This window comes from Arachis ipaensis, chromosome B6 (assembly GCF_059453495.1).
Source record: "Arachis ipaensis isolate K30076 ecotype BB chromosome B6, ASM5945349v1, whole genome shotgun sequence".
NCBI lineage: Eukaryota > Viridiplantae > Streptophyta > Magnoliopsida > Fabales > Fabaceae > Arachis > Arachis ipaensis.
Window position 1 is genome coordinate 126,779,785 of NC_142441.1, and position 23,774 is coordinate 126,803,558.

General features: G+C 30.9%; 1 protein-coding gene across 1 annotated transcript; it reads right to left on the bottom strand.

The window, feature by feature from the left end:
• Positions 1–16,151: 16,151 nt before the first annotated feature.
• LOC148562662 (uncharacterized) lies at positions 16,152–18,006 on the bottom strand. Its single transcript, XM_088490949.1, has 2 exons — positions 17,502–18,006; positions 16,152–16,744 (listed from the first exon to the last, which is right to left on the bottom strand). The coding sequence occupies exons 1-2, from the start codon at positions 18,004–18,006 to the stop codon at positions 16,152–16,154; spliced, it is 1,098 nt and encodes a 365-aa protein (XP_088347075.1).
• Between the last annotated feature and the right edge of the window lie 5,768 nt (positions 18,007–23,774).

Sequence of the window (23,774 nt, forward strand, 5' to 3'; positions counted from 1 at the left end):
AATAATAAAGATTATTAAATAAGTAAATTATATAATAAAAATTATGAATAATTTTTTAAATAATAATAAAAAATAAGATCACTATTTTCATATACGGCAAAGTTTATAAAAAAAAATTAAACAATAAATCAATTTTTAATAAATTATACATTAATTTTGTTAAAAAAAATTAAATTATATATTAGATATTATTATTTGTGTACTAATGTGTGTGTGAAATTAATTTATAACCTAATTTTTGGTAATTAAAACTTAAATGTTTTAAATTATTAAATGCTGAATATTTTACACTTAACTAATTTTATTGTTGTTATTAAAATTAGAAAAAGGTGAGTTGTTAGTCAATTCCGAATTCAAATTTAAATTTAAATTTGTGTAAAAAAAATATTTTAAATTTTATCTCACTAATCAGAATTAATTTTAAAATAAAAATTATTTTGTACATCATATTATAGGATAGTGTAGTTATTTTTTTAATGCCAATTATTATCAAATAAAATGGTATAAAAATAGAGAAAAATATATTTACCAATCTAGGGATAATAATTTATTTTTTAATAGAATAAATTATATATTGAATAACCAAAGTTATTATAGTTACTTTTTACACAAACTAAGACTCAACGATGGTGTTTTAGTAATATTATCAAGGAATATTAATCAATCTAATAGCTTTTGTAATGACATAACTCTATAAATTTAGAAACTTGAAAATCATGTCATAAAATATGAAATTTTAATCGATAACAACGTTGATCATATTGTTTGACTTCCTTAATGAATATGATGCCAAGAAATAAAGCTGTCACAATTAAATTTTAACAAAGACAAATATCCATAAGTATTGTTATCATCAACAAAAATTGTTTCATTTTCAAGACAAATACTATTTTTTCACCGTATTTTCTAACTCAACAGCCAAGAACTAATCTTCTACGGATTGAAACTTCATTTATTAAAAGTCTGCCACTAGTCAATGAGTTGTTACATATATATGGCGAAATTCAAAGCCCTAATACTTACTTAAAGAGACGAGTGAGATGACCACTCAACCAATCTAAATCAATTAAAACAAATACTAATTATTTTTAATATTTTTAACATTAAAAATATTAAAAATTAATTTTAATTATAACTTTATAAAATATTTATAGTAATAATTATTATATATATTTTTGTTTAATCGTTTTTAATAAAAATTTCATATATGTTTATTAATTATTCCGTATAATGTACAAGAAATATACTAATAATTAAATATAATTTAATTAAAAAAAATCTAGGAGGCCAATATTTTTATTAAAATTTGATCCGCACTTAATCATCAAAGAAAAAATGAGTAATCATATATCATTAGATCTCATCTCATACCATTAAAAATATTAATAATGATTAATTGATGGCTACACATCACAAATTCTACTGACCCTTAGCACTCCTCTTAATTAAATTTATCATATTAACATATAATTTAAATATAAATTTAACATCATTTACATGTATATAACATTTCTCACATACCCATTAATAAAATAAAACAAAAATGTTTAGTAACAAAAAAAATCAACCATCGCAAAAATTTGAGAAGTTCTCATGGAACGGGTGGGATTCCTTTAACCCCATTTCCGGTCCTCGTTTATTCACGGGAGTTGGTCTTTGTCCCCGTAGAGATTTCACAAATTTCCATTAAACCTCATCGCAGATAATACAGTACAAACTTTCGCATATATATTTTTACCATTTCTATTCAAATATGCTTCTACTTTTAAATATGATAAAAAAAAAAAAACAATAATTAAGGTGATGATCAACAACTCATCAAAATCAATAATAAGATCTTTAAAGTTCCAATCATATTATGGATTTAAATATGCTTCTACTTTTAAATATTTTTTAATAATTTAATATAAATCATCTTAAGAAAAAGGAATCTAAAAGTTTCAACAAATATCCCATAATAAGGATAAGTCTGGGATGGAACACGGACGGTTGGATACATGTGGAAAAGTATACATGTCAGATTCAACCTTGTTTTCTTTTTGACGTTCTAAGAAAAGTAGAAAACACAGCTTTTTTCATACTTTGGCCAGTGTTAATTTTGTTTTGGAGTTTAGTGCAAATGTGAAAGAAAACTCATCATTTTAGCTATAACTAATTTGATCAATTATTTCAAAGTGCTTTCATCGTGGTACAATGAAAAAATATGCGCTTATGCTTTCTCTTTAATTACATGCACCCAACAAAAATATGAATTCATCCATGGTGCGATATATATATATATATATATATATATATATATATATATATATATATATATATATATATATATATATATATATATATATATATATATATATATACTTCTTAACTTGTAGTCCGGATTTTTTTAAATAAATAAAAAAATATTTTATTTATTAAAATATACCATTCGTAACATTTTTATAAAAATTCATCGCATCTCTTATTTCGTTTACAGTGTAAATGAAATAAAATGCTGTTAAACAAATCAAAATAAGACCTATTTATAGGGGCACGTCAACCTAATTAAGAAATATACAACACAGAACTAAAGCTAGCGTGCACTGTAGTTAATCTTATTCAGATTTATCATCGTCCTCTTCCGCAATAATTTCTTAATCATTGATTCGTCTTCCTCTTCTTCGTCTCTATTGACCCCCTCTTATTCTTGAAGATCATCGTCCTCTAGTGGTAATGTGTCGTCATCTACTTTAAGATCAATGATGTCATCATCCATAACATCCGAGCTAAGGGTGATCGGATCACCGGTATCAACCACTATTTTCGAAGGAGTTGGGTCATTAATTTGGTAAAGTTCCTGACCCTCTATTCTGTCAGACTCGATACGATCTCTTGGTTTAGTTTTTACCACAACCACCCAACTAGACTTGCATGACCCCGGATAAGGCAAATAGTATACCTTTCGTGCATTTTGAAGTAGAATAATTAAAATGATCGTAGTGCCTATATTTTCTCATCACATTTACTTCAGTGATATTGTAGTCCTTGTGCTTTTATGTTTCTTGTCGCGAACTTGGATTATACCATTTATATTTAAACACGTATACTTTGTACGTAGTACGACAGAAATATTGTAACTGAATTATATGGTGCAACACACCATGCCAATAAGAATGACCAATGCTGACATTCTCATGAACCGAGACTCTTGTGTTATCTATTTTGTTTCACATCGGAATGATAAAATCACTTTGCCTCCAAGTTAGGCTCTTACTCAGCATCTTCTATATTGGTAACAACAATTGCATCAAACACCATTTCGTTGCATCTCTTTTGGTTACACTCCCAATTCATTTATTCCATATTTAGTTCTCTAACTACCCGAATTCTTGTTGATCGACCCATAGACCTATTAGGATTCGAGGTAGAGTGGTTGATTCCTTGCTCATCTACTTCTCTATGTTCCGTCCATATTCAATACCCATCCTTGAACCCATTACGATAGAGGTGAAGTATTATCTCTGAAGGTTCTAACCACTTAGACACTTATAGCACAAACACCTAGAAACCCCTTGGGTCCTAAACGGTTCCATGTTGAATTCATACGCAACAAATTTGTCAACCCCCTCAAAGAACTCAGGTTTTAATCCACCCCATTTACCGTTATCCCTATCATATATCCACAGACAAAGACTTGGAATCATTTTGTCACATACACCCCAAAATTCAACCAATAATATAACTTATTAAACTTTTTAGAAAATTCGTCAAAGTTTCTTCTATAATTAGGATCTCCCACTAAGTCAAATTATCATTTTTTTTCACAAAACAAACATGTTTCAAACAATTTAAATGAAATTTTGATAGGACTTTACTTAATTCAGAGACATCCACCAAATAATTTATCACTCTGATCTTGCATAAATAACAACAAATACACATTCAATAAAACAATAAATCCTAGTCGTTCTAGTGCGCAACCCCTTATTACTCCATAATTTTTCAGCAAACAAGGGTTTTAAGAAGCGCCATTACACAACCTTCTCCCACTTCCATCCTAAAATTCTATCCTAGAAAAAGTAAGTCCAACATAAAACTTAAACAATTCATTATACTCAGAGATAGAAAACCAACCTTAAATATGACTACACGAAAGATGCGAACTCCAATTAATCCCAGAGAAAATAGCACCGTCCTAATAAAAAGGATAACTTATTAAATTGACAAGTTAAAACTAATTTAGAAGGATTAAATATAACTCAACACTGCAATTAATTAAAACCTAATTCTAATTTCACCAAGTTAACAACTTTCATACCAAAAGTAAACGATATAATAACAAACCCTAGCCTTTCACTATAGCAAAAAAATTAATAACAAACCCTAATTACACAATTCATAAAACAATTTTAATAAGAAATTTAATAAAATACCTAAATAAATGCTAAACACACAAAAAAATCTGAAAAAATAAAAAAAAACTATAGCAAAACTACCTCTGATGGTGAATGTATGATGCTGGAAGTGTGATGGGGTCAGAAGGCAACAGTGACGGCGACAAGGTGACTTCCTCCAATAGAAACGGAGACCAACAGTGGCGGCGATGACAGCTCCAGCAGTAATTAGGATGACGTGCAGCGGCGGCGATGATGACAGCTTCCAGGTGGTGGCAATGGTGTGGCGACGATGACAGCTTCAGAGAGACAACAGCGAGAAGAAGAGAAGAGAGAGTTCGCAGAAGTGAGGAGGAAGAGTTTCGCATTTGAATTTTATCCTAATTTTACTGTTGGGTTTACCGAAAAAAATTTCGACGGTAAATTGTTCGCCGTTGCCTATATGCAACATTTCACTAAATTTTGTTACTATCGAAAAATCTTGCCGTAAAAATCTGATGTTAGATGTGGCACTAATGATAGAAAGTTTCGCGCCACCGATTACCGTTACTAATCCGACGGTAATTTTTTGTCAGATGAATTTTCAGTCGTAATAACCATCGAAAAATCCGATTCTAACGTTCGACAATAAATTTGACAGTAAATTAAATGATATTCAGTTTTTTTCTTGTAGTGCTTCCTTGAGGAACTCTATTATTTTTTAATATTTATTATCATTATTATGATTTCAAATATTTCTTCTAGTGTCTATATGCACGTAACTTATATGTTTGAAAAAATATGAATTGAATAATTTAGAAAATAATTAACATTATTAAAAAAGATTTAGTTGTAGGATTAATTTTGTTAGTTATTATTAGAATTTTTACAAAATATGAATTGAATAATAGTTAATAGGATATTAATATTTTTAAAAAGAGATTTTAGTAGTATAGAGTACGAACCATCTTGCTAATTATTGTGAAAATCGTTACAAGAAGTAACATTAAGATTGAAAGGAACATATATATGCTTGATTTCATAATAGAATGATATCTACCATTATATGTTTATATAGCAAAATTATAAGTAATCTATACTTGAATGTAAAATGATTTTATATCAACTTTAATAAGATATAAATAGATGATAAAATGATAAAGGAGCTGCATTATTTCACAGAGAACAGGGTAAGAGGTTGAAGTGTCTTTTTTTTTTTTTTTTGATAAAAAATACCTTATCTTTTATAAAAATAGACAAAAATTGAATTAGGTCTTTAATCCTTTTAATATGTTCAAAAAAAATTTTTAATCCAAAATTATAGGCACTGTAGAATTTGCCAAAATTTTTAATCCGGTCAAAGAATTAATGAAATGCCACGTGTTGCACTCCAATTTTGACGACATCCCAAAGCCACCATGGGTAAGAAATTTTGTAGTCACAATAAACCTTTTCTATATATAGATGGTGAATTTTAAGATGGTTATATTACCATAGTTAAACGAGATAGAAGTGGCTTATCTTATTTACTGTATAAATCAAATATATGTATATTTATCTCAGTTGAAAGAATAAATTTCAGTAATTATTTTTATAATTATTTATTTTAATAATTAAAATATTTATTTTATTTATTTAAATAAAAAATCTCCTAAAATTTTAGTAATTTTATTTATTTATTTTTGTGATCTTTCATTTTTTTTTCTTTCTCTCATTAACAATAGAAACCCAAATATACAAACTCAACATACAGTTATAAATATTTCAGTGGAATGAGAACAGTTATAAATATTTGCATCAATAAAAAAAAAAAAGTCTATTCCCTAGAAGTAAAATTACGTAGACGTAACATTTTTCTAAGATCCTAATATGGTTATCTTTCACCTTGTCTGCACCAAATAATGGATCATTCTTATGGAACCTTATGGTTTTCATCATATATACTAGAGTGGAACCGAAAATTTCATGCATCTTGAGTCATGTGATTTTTTTCCTTTAATCTATATTCAATACTTGCACCATTGGCGTATCTAAGCATAATTTGTATATTGGGTTTATGTTGTTATACCTAATGAGAAGAAAAAAGATAAAAGATAACAAAATAAATAAATAATTAAAAATAAATAAATAATTAATAAGAATTACTAAAATTAAAAAAAATAAAATTTATTAATATAAAAATTATAAAAAATAATTAAAAATATATTTGTCTTTTTACCAAAAAAAATAATCTTTTTTAAATATGATAAATATTATAAAAAAATTATTCTTTTTTAATAATTTTGATATTAAAAATTCTATTTAATAATTAAATTTTCGTCACCATCTTTTAGAGTAGTTTTTTCAAAAAAAAAAAATTACCACACCTCCTTAAACAAGTTACCGTCCTTCTAATTGAGTCAACAACATCTTTTACTCCTCTTTTTAGGCGTTGCCTTTATATTAGTCACCCCAACATAGCTAACCTAGTTATGCAAAAACCAAGGCCACTAGAAACATTGCCTATATTATAAATATATAATTTTAATAGAATTATATGCATCTTTTTAACGAGTAAAATCTTTGAAAGATTACTTATTTTTTAAATTAGTTTTTGAAAAAAAATTTAATTAAATTTATTTTTTAAAAATTTTAAATTAATAATGTTAGTTCTTTTGTCATTTTTTTTGTTAATGGTGTCAAAATTTGCTAATATAGGACGTTAAGTAATACCTTAACATACACCTAAAAATTTTAAATGACTATCAACATAATAACTTTATAAAATTAGATCAAATCAAAATTTAATTGAAGAGAGAATTTGAAGTATTAAAATTTTTTAATTTGAAATTAATTTGATCTAATTTTATAAACTAATAATCATGTTAATAGTCAATTAAAACTCTTAAATTTCTGTTGGAGTGTCACTTAACCTATCATATTAGCAAAATTTTGACATCATTAATAAAAAAAATGACGGAATGACTAACATGACTAATTTAAAATCTTTAAAAAATTAATTTAATAAAAAAATATTTAAAAACTAATTTAAAAAATAAATGATTTTTTAAGAATTAATTTGATCATTACCTTTTTTTTAACATATTGATATTAATATTTGATTTTTGTTTTCATATAGTGCCCTATTGATAAAATATAAGATTGGGTTACGTACAACATTTACAAGTTGCATGAAGATATATGATGATTCTTATGCTTCCCTCACTTCTTATAAAACACTGAATTGATTCTCTCTTTGTTCTCCCGTTACAGATAAGGCAGTTATACACCAGGCAATAGCTTTAGAAAATTATTCCTAGAATATATAATAAATTTAGTTCAAATATATAATAAAAATTAAAATCATTAGCAAGGGATTGTAATCCGGGGATTGTGACTGAGCGGCAAAGGACTTATACTCCCTTAACGTTCGAACTTTAATTTACTTTGGCATGATTTTTTAATCCACTACTATATTAGATGTATAATAAAATCAACTATAAATATAAAATAGTTAATTTTAATATACAAATAATATTTTTATTTTTTAATATATGATTTTATACATTTTCTTTCAGGGAAATTCACTGTTTCTATAAATAAGCCTTTTATTTATTTGTACTTTTGTACACAATTCTACATATTATATAAAATTGCATGGATTTCTCGCGTAGGTAAAGAGACTCAATTTTCTCACTAAATATGTAGTTCAATTCATAGTCAAATATGATATTTGAATATTCAAATTTGAGAATAACCCAATTCAATTTAAATTAATAGTTACTTGCATCGTAATATTTTTTTAAATAATTATATTAAGTGTACATTAAAATTATCTATTAATATAGAATATATATTAAAATATAAAATATATATTAAAAATAAATTAATTAAATCATATATGTATTTATATAAAATATATAATAACTGATTTAGGAGTTGATTTTTTGTGTATTTATTTTTTATTATGAAAAGTTATACAAAAGAGCTATTAGAATTACACTATTTTAGTTTTACAGAATTTAATTTTAGTAAATTGTGAAACAATCTAATAAGAGTTCAAGAAAAAAATTAAATTAAGATAGAAATTGGGGGAAAAAATAAAGGTTAATTATTATCATGCAAAAAGTATACATAAAAGGTATTCGTTAGGAAAAAATTTTAATCTTAAAAGACATATTAATGGATCGAGAAAGCTAATTAAAAATAAGGGATAAGTACGGTTTTTTTTGTTTAATGGATAAGTACGGTTTTGGTTTCTAAGGTATAGTCCGAAAATTTTTCTTGTCTCAAACTCTTTTTTTGCAACAAAATTGTTCCTAAGGTTTAACTTGGTTTTAAAATCGTTCTTACCTTAAGGACCAAAATTGTACCGAGGTAGCGGTAGAAGCGGAGGCAAAGGTGAATCGTGGACAGTTTCTTCTTCTTCTTCTTCTTCCCTTCTCCCTTTTTCTTCTTCCCTTCTCCTTCACAGGAGTAGAGACACTCTCTTTCTCTTATTTTTTCTTTCCTTTTTATTTTATAATTTTTTTTGTTATGAATAATTTAGTTCAAATTAAAATTTTAATATTTAAATAAAAAGGACGATTTTAAAGTTTAAACCTTAGAGACGATTTTGTATGCAAAAAAATTTTCGACATATATCTTAAAAACCAAAATCTTACTTAACCCCTACAACTAATTGCAAGTGTTAGAGCATAATTTATTCTACAACAAAATTATTAGATTTTTTTTTTAGCTTATTTTAACTTTTCCCTAAATCTTTTTCATTATGAAACATTTCCAATTTTATATTTGTTTGAAAGCATTAAATGTGTTATAATAGTATTGATATGCTACATGACCAAGTTATTTTTGTAATTAATTTTAGTGTTTGTTTAGGTGTTGTTAGAAAAAATTCTTTTTTTATTGAAAAATATTTTTTATTTTTTAGTATATTTAGTAAAATTAGAGTGATAAAAGTAAAAAATATTAAAAAAAATTTTAAAAGCTACAATTTACATTTTTTTAATTTTTTTAAAAAAAATATTTTTAACATAATAAATAAATAAATAAATATTTTTATGTTATTGTTCAAATATGGTTATTAAATAAAAAGATATTTTTATATGAAATATTCAAATATAAAATTATTTTTATTTTCTTAAAATATCTTATAAAAAAAGACTATTTAAAAAAATCATAAAAACTTATCTAAACAAGTCCTTAACTAAGTTGGTTCAATAACTAAAGGATTGATACCAAAAATTTTAGTTGAAAAAGAAAAAAATGAGGAAATAGGAGAGGCATAGAAAGAAGAAGAGAGATTTAATTAATTGGATTTAGTTATAAAAATAACTTGTTTATTTAATATTTTAATTCAATTTCTCCATAAAAAAATCTGTAATTTATCTAATTATATCTATTTTTATAATTATATTAGTTATATATTAAAAATTAGTCACATTTATAAAATATATATTAAAATATAAAATATACATTAAAAATAATTATATATAATTAATTTAGTGACTAATTTTTAGTTTGTACGCATTTTTGTTCCAATTGTATTGATTTTCTGGGATAACATTGATGTTCATCTATTTTTGTTATACAAAAAATTATACAATCTTATTATTCAAGCTTGTGCTATATTGGTTTATGTAATTGTGTCACGTTTGCAATTTTGCATAAATGACAATTTTACAATTTTGTAAAATAAAAATAATAAATATTTTATATAGAAATGATACAAAAATAATTAAATTTAATATCTATTATTACTCAATTGAATTTAAAAAAATGGTTAAATATAATTAATATCTATATTAAAACTATAATAATAATAATAATAATTTGAGAAAATTAAACTCTCCTCTCCTGTGAGATGCTAAAATGACACTCTCCTCTTCTCTATTTAAAAAATATACATTCTCCTTCTTTATAATTTTTAAAAAATCTCCTCTTTAATCCATTTTAAATTTTTTGTGTTAACTAATGTTAACTTTATCTATTTTTCAAAAAATAAATTATTTTTTACAAAAATATTCTTTAAAAAAATTTTATTTTTTTATCATTAAACTTTACTTACCAAAATATCATTTAATAAATTATTTTTTATTAATTAAATTTTATTTTTATCAAAATAATTTTAAAAAAATTTAATAATTAAATTATTTTTTTCTAAAATATCTTTCAATAATTTTTTAATTATTAAATTATGATTTTATCAAAATTTTTGTGAATAATTTTTTTATATTTTATTATTAATTTTTCGATATTAATGTATATTATTTTAACATTAAATAAAAAATATTACTATTATTAATATGTATAACAATTAATATATATTGATATTGAAAAATAATCTTATTAAGAGTTTTTTTAATATTAAAATAATATATATTGATATCGAAAAATTAATAGTAAAATATAAATAAATTATTAACAAAAATTTTGGTAAAATCATAGTTTAATAATTAAAAAAATTATTGAAGGAAATCTTTAAAAAATAATTTAATTATTAAATTTTTAAAAAATATTTTGATAAAAATACAATTTAATCAATTAAAAAATAATTTATTAAACTGTATTTTGGTAAGCAAAATTTAATGACAAAAAATAAAATATTTACTAAAGGATATTTTCATAAAAAATATTTTTTTTTTAAAAAAATAGATAAAATTAACATTAGTTAAAACAAAAAATTTAAAATGGATTAAAAAGGAGATTTTTTAAAAGTTATAAGGGAGGAGAATGTACTTATAAATAGAGGGGATGTGAGTATCATTTTAGCATCTCGCAGGAGAGGTGAGTGGAATTTTCTCTAATAATTTTTAGTTACAAGTTGATTTGGGTGAGTTTCGTAAAAAATAGATTAAGTGAAAAATAATGGTTAAGGTGAGAGATTCGGGGTAAGTATACTTGTGAGGAAAATATTTCTATTAATGACAAATAAGCAATACAAGAACTAATAATGAGGAATAAAGGTGGAGAACAAGTGTTGAGACCTCCACTAATGTCACAAGAGGATGAACGAACTTTGTTTAAAGTGGACAAGGGTTGGTTAATGGTTGTTGAGTGTTTTGGTGGAACAGGCAAATGCCAGTTTTTACTCGTGAGAGTGATGAATGGAAATGATGAACAATGAGAGAAAATTTGGGGAGAGAAAAAGATGGATTTTTTAACTTCTCAGCTTCAGAAGTAAAAAAAAAGGTAAAGATGTGTTTTAAAGAGGTGACTTGATGTCCTTTTTATAGTGTAAAATCATTTGGAAAAGAAAATCTATTGTCCAATGGTTTTTAGTCTGATATTTGATTTACTCCTTTTATCCCAAATATCTTTAGGTATTCTTGTCACTTCAAGTCTTGTCAACTGAAAAGGTAAGAAGTTGATTCCCACAAGTTAAACTAAAGCTCGTGACACGTGACATTAGTGAAGGGACATCTAGTTTGATTTTCTTTTAACTAGATGACACATTTACACTCCAAATCCAACCAATCCACTTCTACCAATATAGTTCCACTAAAGAGAAATTCAACTCCTCGAGGTGCTCTTTTGGGTTCCATCCTTTTACCCAATACCTTTAGAAGGAATTTGACTCTTTTTTTGACCATGTTCTTAGGTCATTATAAAAATTATTTATGTACAAAAAATATTTATATTTTTAGTACACAATCATAAGCCTCATCCAATCTTTGAGGGTACAAAATATTCCCTCAATGCTCAAGCTGCATTGAACTTTTTTTGTACTCAATAGAATTATAATAATTTTAATTTGTTTTTAAACAAAATATCAAAATAATATATATTTTTTAAAACATATCATAATTCTAAAGAATCAAATTTTCCTTCTTTTATTTATTTTTTTGTTATAATAATATATGTATTTGTAAATATTATAATATTCAAATATAAATATGTCTGTATAATTTGAATATGATTATGCACTCATAAAAAATAAATAAAATAATGTTATTGTACAAATATTTTAAATATTAATAGAAAATAAATAAATAAATAAGATTAGTAAATACATATATTCATAACTTATTTGTATGTACGCATGTATTTATTTTTTAAAAGTAGTGTATACATGTGTACATAATAATAATAATAATATTATTATTATTATTATTATTATTATTATTATTATATTAAATGAAAAAAGAGGGATGATTTGATTTAATATAATAATTATATATATATATATATATATATATATATATATAAGAAAATAAGAAGGGGAGAAACTTTTACCTTTTTAATTGGACGCATTTTAAATTTGAGTACCTGAAAAATTGGAAAAATTGGAGAGACACATAAGGAGAGAGAACACCTGGAAGGATAGGAGAGAGCGTGTTCCTCATCATCTCTACTAGGGCATTTTTTACACAGCAGTATTTTCAGTATCATCACTATTATTACCACTACCATCCAAACTTTCTGGTTTCTTCAACAATTGGGAGTTTTTCTTAGGGTAAAAGACACTCCCACATTCAACTTCGCTTTGTCTTTTTACTCTGTTTTCTTATTTGGTAAGACTCTTTTTCTTCTTTTTTTTGCTTTTGTCTTCAGCGTTGCTCCTTTTTTTGTCATCTAATGTGTACTCCTATTTTCTTGTATGAGATTCTGACACTTGAATATTTGCTATTATATATTTGATATTTTTTGTATTATTCTAATCTTTTGTTACTCTAATCTGATTTACTCTTGTTACTCTGAATCCTTATTATTATCATGTTATTTGCCTTTGTTATCATGTAATCCCTCTCAACCCCATGTATATTGGATTGCTAATTTTGGAATTAGATATAGGAATTATTTGATAAAGATCTTTCACCTTACAACTTGGATGTTATATCCTCATTTGCATATATTTCAAATGAAATCACAAATAATAAAAAAAAGAAATTGAATAAAAAATTATGAACAATGTTCATTTGTAACTATAAAATAGATATTTAAAAGTAAGAACTTTTCTTGTATAGTAGTCATAACTCATAAGTAATTTGTTTATAAATTTTTTCAATTAGAGCAATTTACTAGTATTCAATATTCGTATTCTTTCAATGCTATAAACGTATAATATCTTGCAATATTTTCATATACTTTACCAAATAAAATATGATATTGTGATGATATGACAAGTTACTGGCCTTATCAAGTAAAGAATATGATGAATAATTTTCATACCTTTGCTTTTTGTTTCATTTGAGAACTCCTTGGTTGTTTTCTTGACACGCGATGTTTCTTTGCCTTTTTCAGAATTTCTTGAGTGTTCTACAATATTCTCCTTTATATTTTGAGTTGGTGTTCTTGGAAATCTTATGGTTGGGATTGTGATGATATTGGTACTCTTTCGATTTTGTTCTTGGTGTTGAGTATTTTTGTCGTTAGTATTCATGTGATCTTGATATTCACTCTATTTTGTTGTTATTGTTCTCCTTCTTTCCTCTTCTTTTTCTTTTAGGAATTGTTTCTTTTTTTCGTCATGCCTCGTGTGAAACTTGCTGAGATAGTGGATAGTGACCCAGAGGACTCTAGTAATAGTTCGGGCACTGACTCTTCTGTGGATGATATTGATGATGTTCCTCAAGAATATGCAATCGGATTTTCTGAATCTATCCCCAACCTTGGGTTAAACCATCAGATAAGAGGGCTACTTTTGTGGATCATCCTCTGATTAAGAAACCTTTTTTGGACCCTCCTTTCTTTTCTGTTTCAAAAGGAACTCCCGAAGTACAATCCCTGCTTGGTTGTTCCTCTTGATAGGGATGGTGGAGTTACAATGGAGTATGTGAATTACCTTATGCGTATGAAGAAGCATATCTCCGTTCCAGATGTCAGATCATTTATTCTAGTTTTGATCAAGGATCCATATTTCATGACTGGCAACCTTTCTCCTTCGACCATTGCAAGTAATATCTGCTCTTTGTTGATTCTTGTTTTTTGTTTCTTCACTTCTTTTTCGTCTCTTTCTTTTTTTTTTTTGGGATTTGTGTGTTTGACTGTTGTATCTTCTGTGCTAGTGTTTTGTAGACTTGGGCGTCAGGTGTTACAAACATCCACCTTCTTCAAAGAGAAAATTTGATGATTCAGTTATTACTGTTGAAGTGGTCAAGCGCAGTAAAGTGGAGAGTTCAAATGTTAAGGTTGCAAAGAGGTCTCTTAAAAAATCACCTGGGCCTTCCATTGATGCTACGCCTTCACCAATTTTCACTAGCTCAGAAATTTCTCCTTCTTCGATAGCAAAAGCTAAAGGTTCTTCTGTCGCTGCTTGCTTTGTTAAGTCATCACAGTCTCATGGTAAGGATGTGGTTAGCTTATCTGAAAATGCTGTGAAGCGTAGGTCTCATCGTCTTTTGGATAAAATGAAAACAATTCCAAATGCACCTTCTGATCCGGTAAATGTAGGCGATGAGAGCTCTCAAGAAAGGGTCAGTAGGGACTCTCCTAATTCATTTGTTATCGGCGACATCCCTGATGAGGGTACTACCCAAGATGTTATTCGAGATGACCCACAAGCAATAGCATGTGCTAAGAACAATGTTGACATTGAGCCGGATGTTACCTGCCAAGGGGATCCTACTAGAAGTGATGTTGCTCCGATCCGAGCGGCATTTCCTGGTGCAGGTACAACTGTTTTACTCTTCTTCTTCTTCTTCTTCTTCTTCTTCTTCTTCTTCTTCTTCTTCTTCTTCTTGCGTGTTCCATTGTATTTCTTTTTATTTGTCAGGCGTGCTAGCATTTTATAAGTTCTTGATAGAAAAAATGTGTTTCCTTACTTGTTTGTTTTTCTTTTCAGTTTCTGTCCGTGATGAGTTTGAGCATTTCGATGGCGATGCGAAGAACTTGTTATCAGAGATTGCATCCCGAACTCCTTCCTTCTTGCTTCCAAATAACCTAAATTGCCTTTTCAAGAAGTTTGGGTATCAAGCTTTACTGGACGCCTGGGATTTCTTTACTTCGCACTCCCTTGCAGACTTGTGGGGTACTCATCGAAATATGGTAGAAAATTATCTAAATAACTTTAAGTTATTTAAATTTAGTGGTCGTTGGCTTGAGAATCTTTCTGCTAAACTGGAGCCTCCACCTGGGGTCTCTGATCTTGCTAGAGAAAAATTATTGTCTAAAGAGTATCACGTTCTCTCTTCTGATGTTTCTGCTCTTCAAGAAAATGTTAACAAGCTTAGATTTGAATTGAACACCATGAAGGCTAGGTTAGCCAGCGTCAGCCTGGAGCGAGGGCAATTGGCCAAGCATAAGGAGGCTGCTTCTTCTGTGATTTCTTACAGTGATATTTTGTGGCTGTGATAGTTTTTCAGCACTTTATTTTGTAAAATATGTAACGCTTTGACAAAGTATTTTTTTGTCCTGCTGTTTCTATGACTTTCATTGTACACCTTTTTTGGGTGTTATGTTTCTCCTTTTTTTATAATATGCATAATTCTCCAGGGATTTTACCTTCTTGTGTGATCATTATATTTTGGATACACATTTTTTTTGTTTGCATGGAGAGTGTATGCTTCTAAGAAGAGCAGGATTATCTACTGCTATTTTTTTTGTCTTTTTTTTTAGGCCAAAAAAAGAAGGTACCTAAAACTTTCTTACCCTATTTATGCTCTCTTTTTTAGGAGCTTGGAGGATGTGGCACTTCGCTTTATAGAAATATTTTGTACTGCAAATTTCTTAAGATGCATCATTCACAACTTTTGAGTGTATGATTGCTAATGCAGTTTTTTCATGCATTGCAGGATGCTTGCAGACTAATATAACATAAACATTGGCTCTTGATAAAGAAGCCTTTTGGAATTGAAATTCTAACTACTAAAATTGAAATTAGGCATAGTGCTTCTTGACATACTTGAAATTGATGGGGGCAGTGATTGTTCCATGATCTGGGTCCAGCAGGATACAGTGTCCATTGGGGTGTACTTCGGAAACAATGTAAGGACCCTCCCATTTGGAAGCCCATTTTGGCAAAGACATCTTTCTCATTACTGCATCTACTGATTTTAGTACCAGATCACACTCTAGGAACACCCTGAGCCGAACATGCTTGTCATAAGCTAATGCTAGTCTTCGGTGGTATTCTTCTATCTTGCTTCCCACAACTTCTCTTTTTCCTTCCAACTCTTGCAACTCAGCTTCACGATCCCTTGCTTCATCTAACAACATCCTGGCAGTAGGTATTTCAATCTCTGCTGGCAGTACAGCTTCAACCATATAAACCAACGAGAAGGGTGTTACTCCGGTTGTTCCATGCCTGGTTGTTCTGTAAGCCCAAAGAGCAAGTGGTAGGTATTCACTCCAATCTTTATGGGCATCGGTCACCATCTTTATGAATATTTTCAAAAGGCTCTTATTAGTAGCCTCTGCCTGGCCATTGCCTTGCAGGTAGTAGGGGAAGACTTGTGATGTTTGATTTGGTACTGTTCAAGAACACCCCACACTCTTTGATTAACAAAGTGGGTTCCATTGTCGGACACTAGAACGCTTGGCAGTCCGAACCTACATATTATATTTTCTTTGATAAATCTCACTACTGCTTCAGCATTTGCTTCCCTGACAGCCACAGCCTCTACCTACTTGGTGAAACTTTTTGTTGCAACTAGAATCCATTTCTTTTCTATTGATGGGGTTGATCGGTCCCACAAAATCTACCGCCCATGTATGGAATGGGTATGGTGTTTTGAGGCTGTTCTTCTGCACGCTTGACGCATGTATCAAGTTTGCATACTTTTGGCATTGCGGACACCTCCTGACCCAGTTGATTGCATCTTCCTTCATTTTTGGCCAGTAATAGCCAATCCTGATTAGTTCATACCACAAGGCTCTTCCTCCTTGGTGTCTTTCACATACTCCTTGATGGACTTCTTCTAAGACTCCGTCTTTTTCTTCATCTCGAACACATTTCAGCATCTCCCTGGTAAAACTTTTCTTGAACAATTCACCTTTCTGCAAGAAGTAGCGTTCTAATCTCTTCTTCAATCTCTCAGCTTCTATTTTTTCTAAAGGTAAAACTCCAGCATCGAGGTACTCTATGATAGGTAGTTGTCAATTGTGAACATTACATATCTGCGTACTTTTTTGTTTCTTGACAAGCCTTGCAGGAAGCTTATAATTCATTACAATGAGACTTTATTTTCGGTCAATAAATGCCCCACCTCTAGAGCCTTCGGTACAAACCGGGGCCCTCTTCTCCGCAAGTGGCTCCATGCAGTTGTTCTGCTTTTTCTTTCCCTTCCTCTTCTCCTACACATTTTATGAGGAGTCCATCATTGCTTTTTTTGAACATTTTTCCATTGAGGAGGGTAAATCCTCTTGTTTCTTTGGTGATGTTGAGCGTTCTGAGCTGTTCATGTATAGGCGTTCGCCAATCATTAGTTTTTCCTTTCACGGACATCCTTTCTTCTTTAGCAGAACTTTCAGCTACCCGGTGTTCTAAAGCATGTTGTCCATTTTGAATAGTGATTCTACATCCCAATGTTGCTAAATCATCCGCATACTTATTTTCTGTTCGGGGTACATGCTCAAATGAGATCTTATCAAATACCTTCATCATGCGCCACACTTGTTCTCTGTATAAGGCTAGACTTCTTTCCTTCGTGTCGTACCCTCCTTGGATCTGTTGTATTATTAGGTTCGAGTCTCCTTTGACATGGAGTTTCTTGATACCAACTTCTTGAGCCATATTTAGACCGAACATTAGCGGTTCATACTCTGCCTCATTGTTGGTGCAAGAGAAATCCAATCAAAACATGAAGGGCAGATTTCTTCCATGGGAGTCTGTAAGGACAACTCCTGCCCCTCCTTGAGGATTCGAGGGTGTTCCATCAAACATGAGGGTCCATGTTTCCTCTTCATTGCAAGCATGAACAGTCTCTATTGTTCCTGGAATCTGATCCGGCAAATCTTCAATCGTTGATTTCAGGACATATTGACAAAAGGTCAGCCAAAACTTGGCTCTTAATGGTGGTAGGTGTTACCAATTTTACATCATATTCGCTTATTAGGAGTGCCCAACGACTCATTCTTCTAGTCAACATTGGCTTTTCGATTAAAAATCTGAGACCTTCATTTTTTGATACGACTTCTACTTGGTGTGCTTGAAAGTAGTGTCGGTATCTTTGTGAGATGTACACCAGAGCGAGACAATATTTCTCTGGTGAGGAGTATCTTTGTTCTGGCCCTTTCATGGCTCTACTAACATAAGCAATGGATTTCTCTTTACCTTCACCTTCTTGTGCAATTAACCCACTAACTACTTCCTCTCCTACCGCTAAGTATACCTTCAATGGTGCACTAGGTTGAGGGGAAGTCATGGTGTGAGTGGATGTGAGAACGTCCTTGATCTTGTTCATTACAGCTTGGTTGCATTGTTCCCACTTGAAGGTGTTCTTCTCTTTCAACAAAGGTCTTAGGGGTCCTAAGAACTCCCCTAATGCTGGTATGAACCTTCGAATGTACCCCAGCTTGCCTATGAACTTCTGAAGTTCCTTGATGTCTTTCGGGGGTTCTATATCTTGGACAGCTTTAATCTTATCCTCGTCAACTAAAATGCCTCCTTTGTGGACTCTGAATCCCAAGAACCTTCCAGATGACACCCCGAAGGCACATTTCATGGGGTTCATCTTGAGTCTATACTTTCTGCATCTAGTGAACACAGCTCTGAGGTGTTCTGTGTGTTGTTTCTCGGATGTTGACTTGACAACCAAATCGTCTACATAGTCTTCCACAAAGTCATGCATTATGTCGTGGAATATAGCAGTCATGGCTCTTTGGTAGGTTGCTCCAGCATTCTTTAGGCCAAAAGGCATGACAGTATAGTAAAAATTACCTACGGGTGTTTGAAATGCTGTCTTTTCTTCATCTCCCAGAGCCATTCTAATTTGATTGTACCCGCTAAATCCATCCATGAAGGAGAACCTTTCAAATCCGGCTGTAGCATCTACCATTCTATTAACATCTGGCAGAGGAAAATCATCCTTAGGACAAGCTTTGTTTAGATCTCTAAAATCCATGCAGCACCGGATCTGCCCATCTTCTTTTTCACTGGTACTATGTTGGCTAACCAAGAGGGGTGTTGTATTAGTTTGATGAATTTGGCTGCGAGTAACTTTTCGATTTCTTTCTTTACTTGAGCTTCTATTTCGTTGGAGAATTTTCTAGGAGCTTGCTTGACAGGAGTTGCTCCTTTCCTCACAGCTAAATTGTGGGTTGCCAGGTTTGGATTTAACCCCGGCATTTCATCATAGTTCCAAGCGAACACATCTCTGAACTCTGTTAAAAGCACTGTCAAATCCCTTTTCTCCTTCTCCCCTAGAGCTTTGCACACGAACAAAGGCCTCGGGTGTTCTTCAGTCCCTAAATTAATCTCTCCCAATTCCTCCTCCTTCTGCTTCGCTTCATCTTGGAGTTAGAGAGGGGCATTTTCTATGTTGCTTTGAAGATGTTCTTTCCCTTGTACACTTAGGATGTCAGGGCCAGGGGAGTTTTGGTAATTTTCCTCCGCTGGACCCCCGAGTTCTTATAGGATACACCACCTATATCCTCCACCTGGAAGAATTTCCTTACGAAGCCCTAGGTCTTCGATTGCTGTTGCTTGTTTTTTGGTGTTTTTTTTTGTGCTTCCTCCATCAGGGTGTTCTTTCGTACTGTTTTTTGGCTGGGTTTTCCGATGGCGTATTCCCGCACAGGCCTTATTTTGTTGACCCCTGGTAACGCAAGCTCTTCATGAAAATTCGCATCCACTAAATGTGCTTCTCCCGCATCAAAGGGTGTTACAGTGGCTGAGATGCTAATATCCTTCCCTCTTCAGCTAAACTTTATGCATTGATGCCAACTTGAAGGAACGCACCGATGTAAATGAATCCATGGACGCCCCAGTTGGATGTGGTAGCTAGAGCTTCCATCCACCACATAAAACTTATTATTGGTCTTTATGGGGCTAACTTCCAAGACAGCATTAACACACCCTTTAGATTTTACACCCACTCCATTAAAAGCATTGAGCCCTACTTGAGTAGGTCTTATCTGATCAGCAGAACCTCCCATTTCTAGAAATATATGGGTGGGTATGATATTTACCCCCGATCCAGCATCCACAAAGGCCCTTCTGACCTTCATGCCTTCTACCTTTGCTTCCACGTACAATGGTTTATTATGGTAGAACTCCCCATTGAATGAGTCAGGGTCCCGAAATACCAGGGCATTTGCATGGGCCTTTGCTAATCTTGTGAGTGGAGCGTTGAAACCCCCAAAACTTTTTTCATGCTTCTGAACGACTCCTATTAGAGTTCTAGCCACTTCTTTCTGAATGTGGGGTTCCAAGCCAAGTTGGTTGAACATGATTCTACAACCTCGAGACTTCAAAAGACCTCTTGTCAATGTGCCTTCATCCAAGGACTCCTCCATGGTGACCATCTCTTCTGCTTCATCTATGATCTCTGTTAGCATTACCTCTCCTTCAACGCCTATCATTCCAACATCATGTTGAAGAAAAGGAGTGCTTTTTACACCTTCTTGGTTTTGTTCTCCATTTAGGAGTATCTTCCCTTCCTTCACTTGCCTATGAAACATCGTCCTCACCACATAATAATCAGCCAACCCATGACTCTTATTTAGGTGTACCATGCAATATTTTGTATCTCTCAAGTCTTCAAGTGTTGGTGGCTCTCTATCTATTATGGGGTTTAATGTTCCATCCTCAAACTATCTATTTACGACAACCATGGCCTGAGCTATGGAGAGAGGTAGCGGGGGTGGAGGACTGTTTCTCTTAGCACCCCTAGAATAGGAACTACTTTTGCCCCTACCATCAGCGGCACACACCTCCAGAGGAGAAACTTCTCTAGATCTCCTTCCATTGCGCTTCATTGCCTCGGTTATGTCAGATGCTCTCTTTAAGAGCTCAGAGAAAGTGTTTATGTTGCTCATAGAAAGATAAATTTGGGATCCATCTTCCACGTTTCTAATACACCCGTACACCAATTGTGGCTTTGGGAGAGTGTCTATACAAAGTAAAGCTTGATCTCTGTATCTCTTGATGAATGCTACCAATCCTTCTCCTTGTCTTTGTTTCACTCTCCCCAGGTCCATGATGTGCATAGAGGGTTCCTCTTCTAGGAACTTGTTGCAGAACTCCATCACTAATTGCTCCCAGGTGTTGATGCTATTGGCTTTCAACTTGCAATACCACGTGAATACCCTTTCTGTCAGTGATTTTGAGAACTCCTTGATCTTGAGCTCCTGGTGGTTCCTGAACACTCCGAGGTTATCTAAGAATGACAAGATGTGTTCTTTGGCACTTTCGGTACATCAAATTTACGAAAGGTAGGTGGTTGGTACCCCTTAGGATAGGGTTTTGCCAAAATATGATGCCAAATGGTGGACTTATCTCCCAAGTGGGTTCACTTGCTTCTCTCTTGCGATTTAGAATACGCGCCAACTCCCTACGAGTGACGGGGTGTTCTCGTCTTCCTCCATATTCTCCTGATTTGCGAATGGAGGCGGTGAGGGGGTTCTATACCTCACTTGATCCCTGAGTGTGCATGCCAGCGGTACCTCCAGCATGGGGTGTGAAGAAACTCGCGTAGGCATGAGCTCCTTCTTCTCCTGCACCCAGATTCTGCTGCTCCATGTGTTCTTCTTCTTGGTTGTGCCTGTCCTCATCTTGAGGTGATCCCAAGCTGAGGTTGAGGTTCTGAGGGGTTATTGAACGTCGCTTAGGTGGTCGATTCTGCCCAAGATGAGTATTGCTAGATTGAGCCATCACGTCGAAGTGTTCCTCTCCAGTGGAGTCGCCAGGTAATTCGGGTGAGTTTCGTGAAAAATAGATTAAGTGAAAAATAATGGTTAAGGTGAGAGATTCGGGGTAAGTATACTTGTGAGGAAAACACTTCTATTAATGACAAATAAGCAATACAAGAACTAATAATGAGGAATAAATGTGGAGAACAAGTGTTGAGACCTCCACTAATGTCACAAGAGGATGAACGAGCTTTGTTTAAGGTAGACAGGGGTTGGTTAATGGTTGTTGAGTGTTTTGGTGGAACAGCCAAATGTCAGTTTTTACTCGTGAGGGTGATGAATGGAAATAATGAACAATGAGAGGAAATTTAGGGAGAGAAAAAGATGGATTTTTTTAGCTTCTCAGCTTCAGAAGTGAAAAAGAAGGTAAAGATGTGTTTTAAAGAGGTGGTTTAAGGTCCTTTTTATAGTGTAAAACCATTTATAAGAAGAAATCTATTATCCAATGGTTTTTAGTCTGATATTTGATTTACTCCTTTTATCCCAAATATCTTTAGGTATTCCTGTCACCTCAAGTTTTGTCAACTGAAAAGGTAAAAAGTTGATTCACACAAGTTAAACTAAAGCTCATGACACGTGACATTAGTGAAGGGACATCTAGTTTGGTTTTCTTTTAATTAGATGACACATTTACACTCCAAATCCAACCAATCCACTTCCACCAATATAGTTCCACTGAAGAGAAATTCAACTCCTCAAGGTGCTCTTTTGAGTTCTATCCTTTTACCCAATACCTTTAGGAGGAACTTGACTCTTTTTTTGACCATGTTCTTAGGTCATTATAAAATTATTTATGTACAAAAAGGTTTATATTTTTAGTACACAAACACAAGTCTATCAAAAAGAAATAAATTTCAATTACAAATATTTAAAATATATAATGATACATTAACATTTGTTTAATATACATATATTTCAATATATCATAATTAATTAATAAAGTATATTTATAATGTTACACTACATTTTTATATTCTCATTCTCAATTATTTTTTCTCTCTTTTTTTTTTTTTAAAAAAAAAAAATCTCCAAATACACTAAAGAAAAACTTCAAAAATTACACTATAGAATATCATCTACTCAAAAATATCAACAAATAAATATAATTTATTTCTCAAAATTCGAATAATTTATTTATAAAAAATATTCACACAAATAAATAAAAAGAAACATAACTTTTTAAAATTAATTATATTTTATAATAAAGTATATAAGAAAGTTTTATATTATATAAAAATATTAGAAAATATACATAAGTTAATATTGAAAAAAAAAAAAGACTAACTTCACAAGATTTTTTTTGTTGTATATTTTTCGTTGTTTTCTGTTTTTAAATAATTATATTAAATTATATATAAATTATAATTTTTTATAAATTAATCTTTAAATTTAATATTAATCTACATATTATTTAATTAATTTATAAATAATATAACATTTTTAAATTTATATTATATAGTATAATTAATTTAACTTTTCAAACATCGCGTGAATCTTATTCAGTGTAGCTAAAGTCCAAAACACATAAAATTTCCTCCTTTTTGTGGCGTGTGAAAAAGAGGGGGCATTATTCTTCCAAAGATGACACTACTAGTGAACAAAAATCAATGGTTATTTTCGTGTGTCGTCCACATCAAAGGCAGAGAAAAG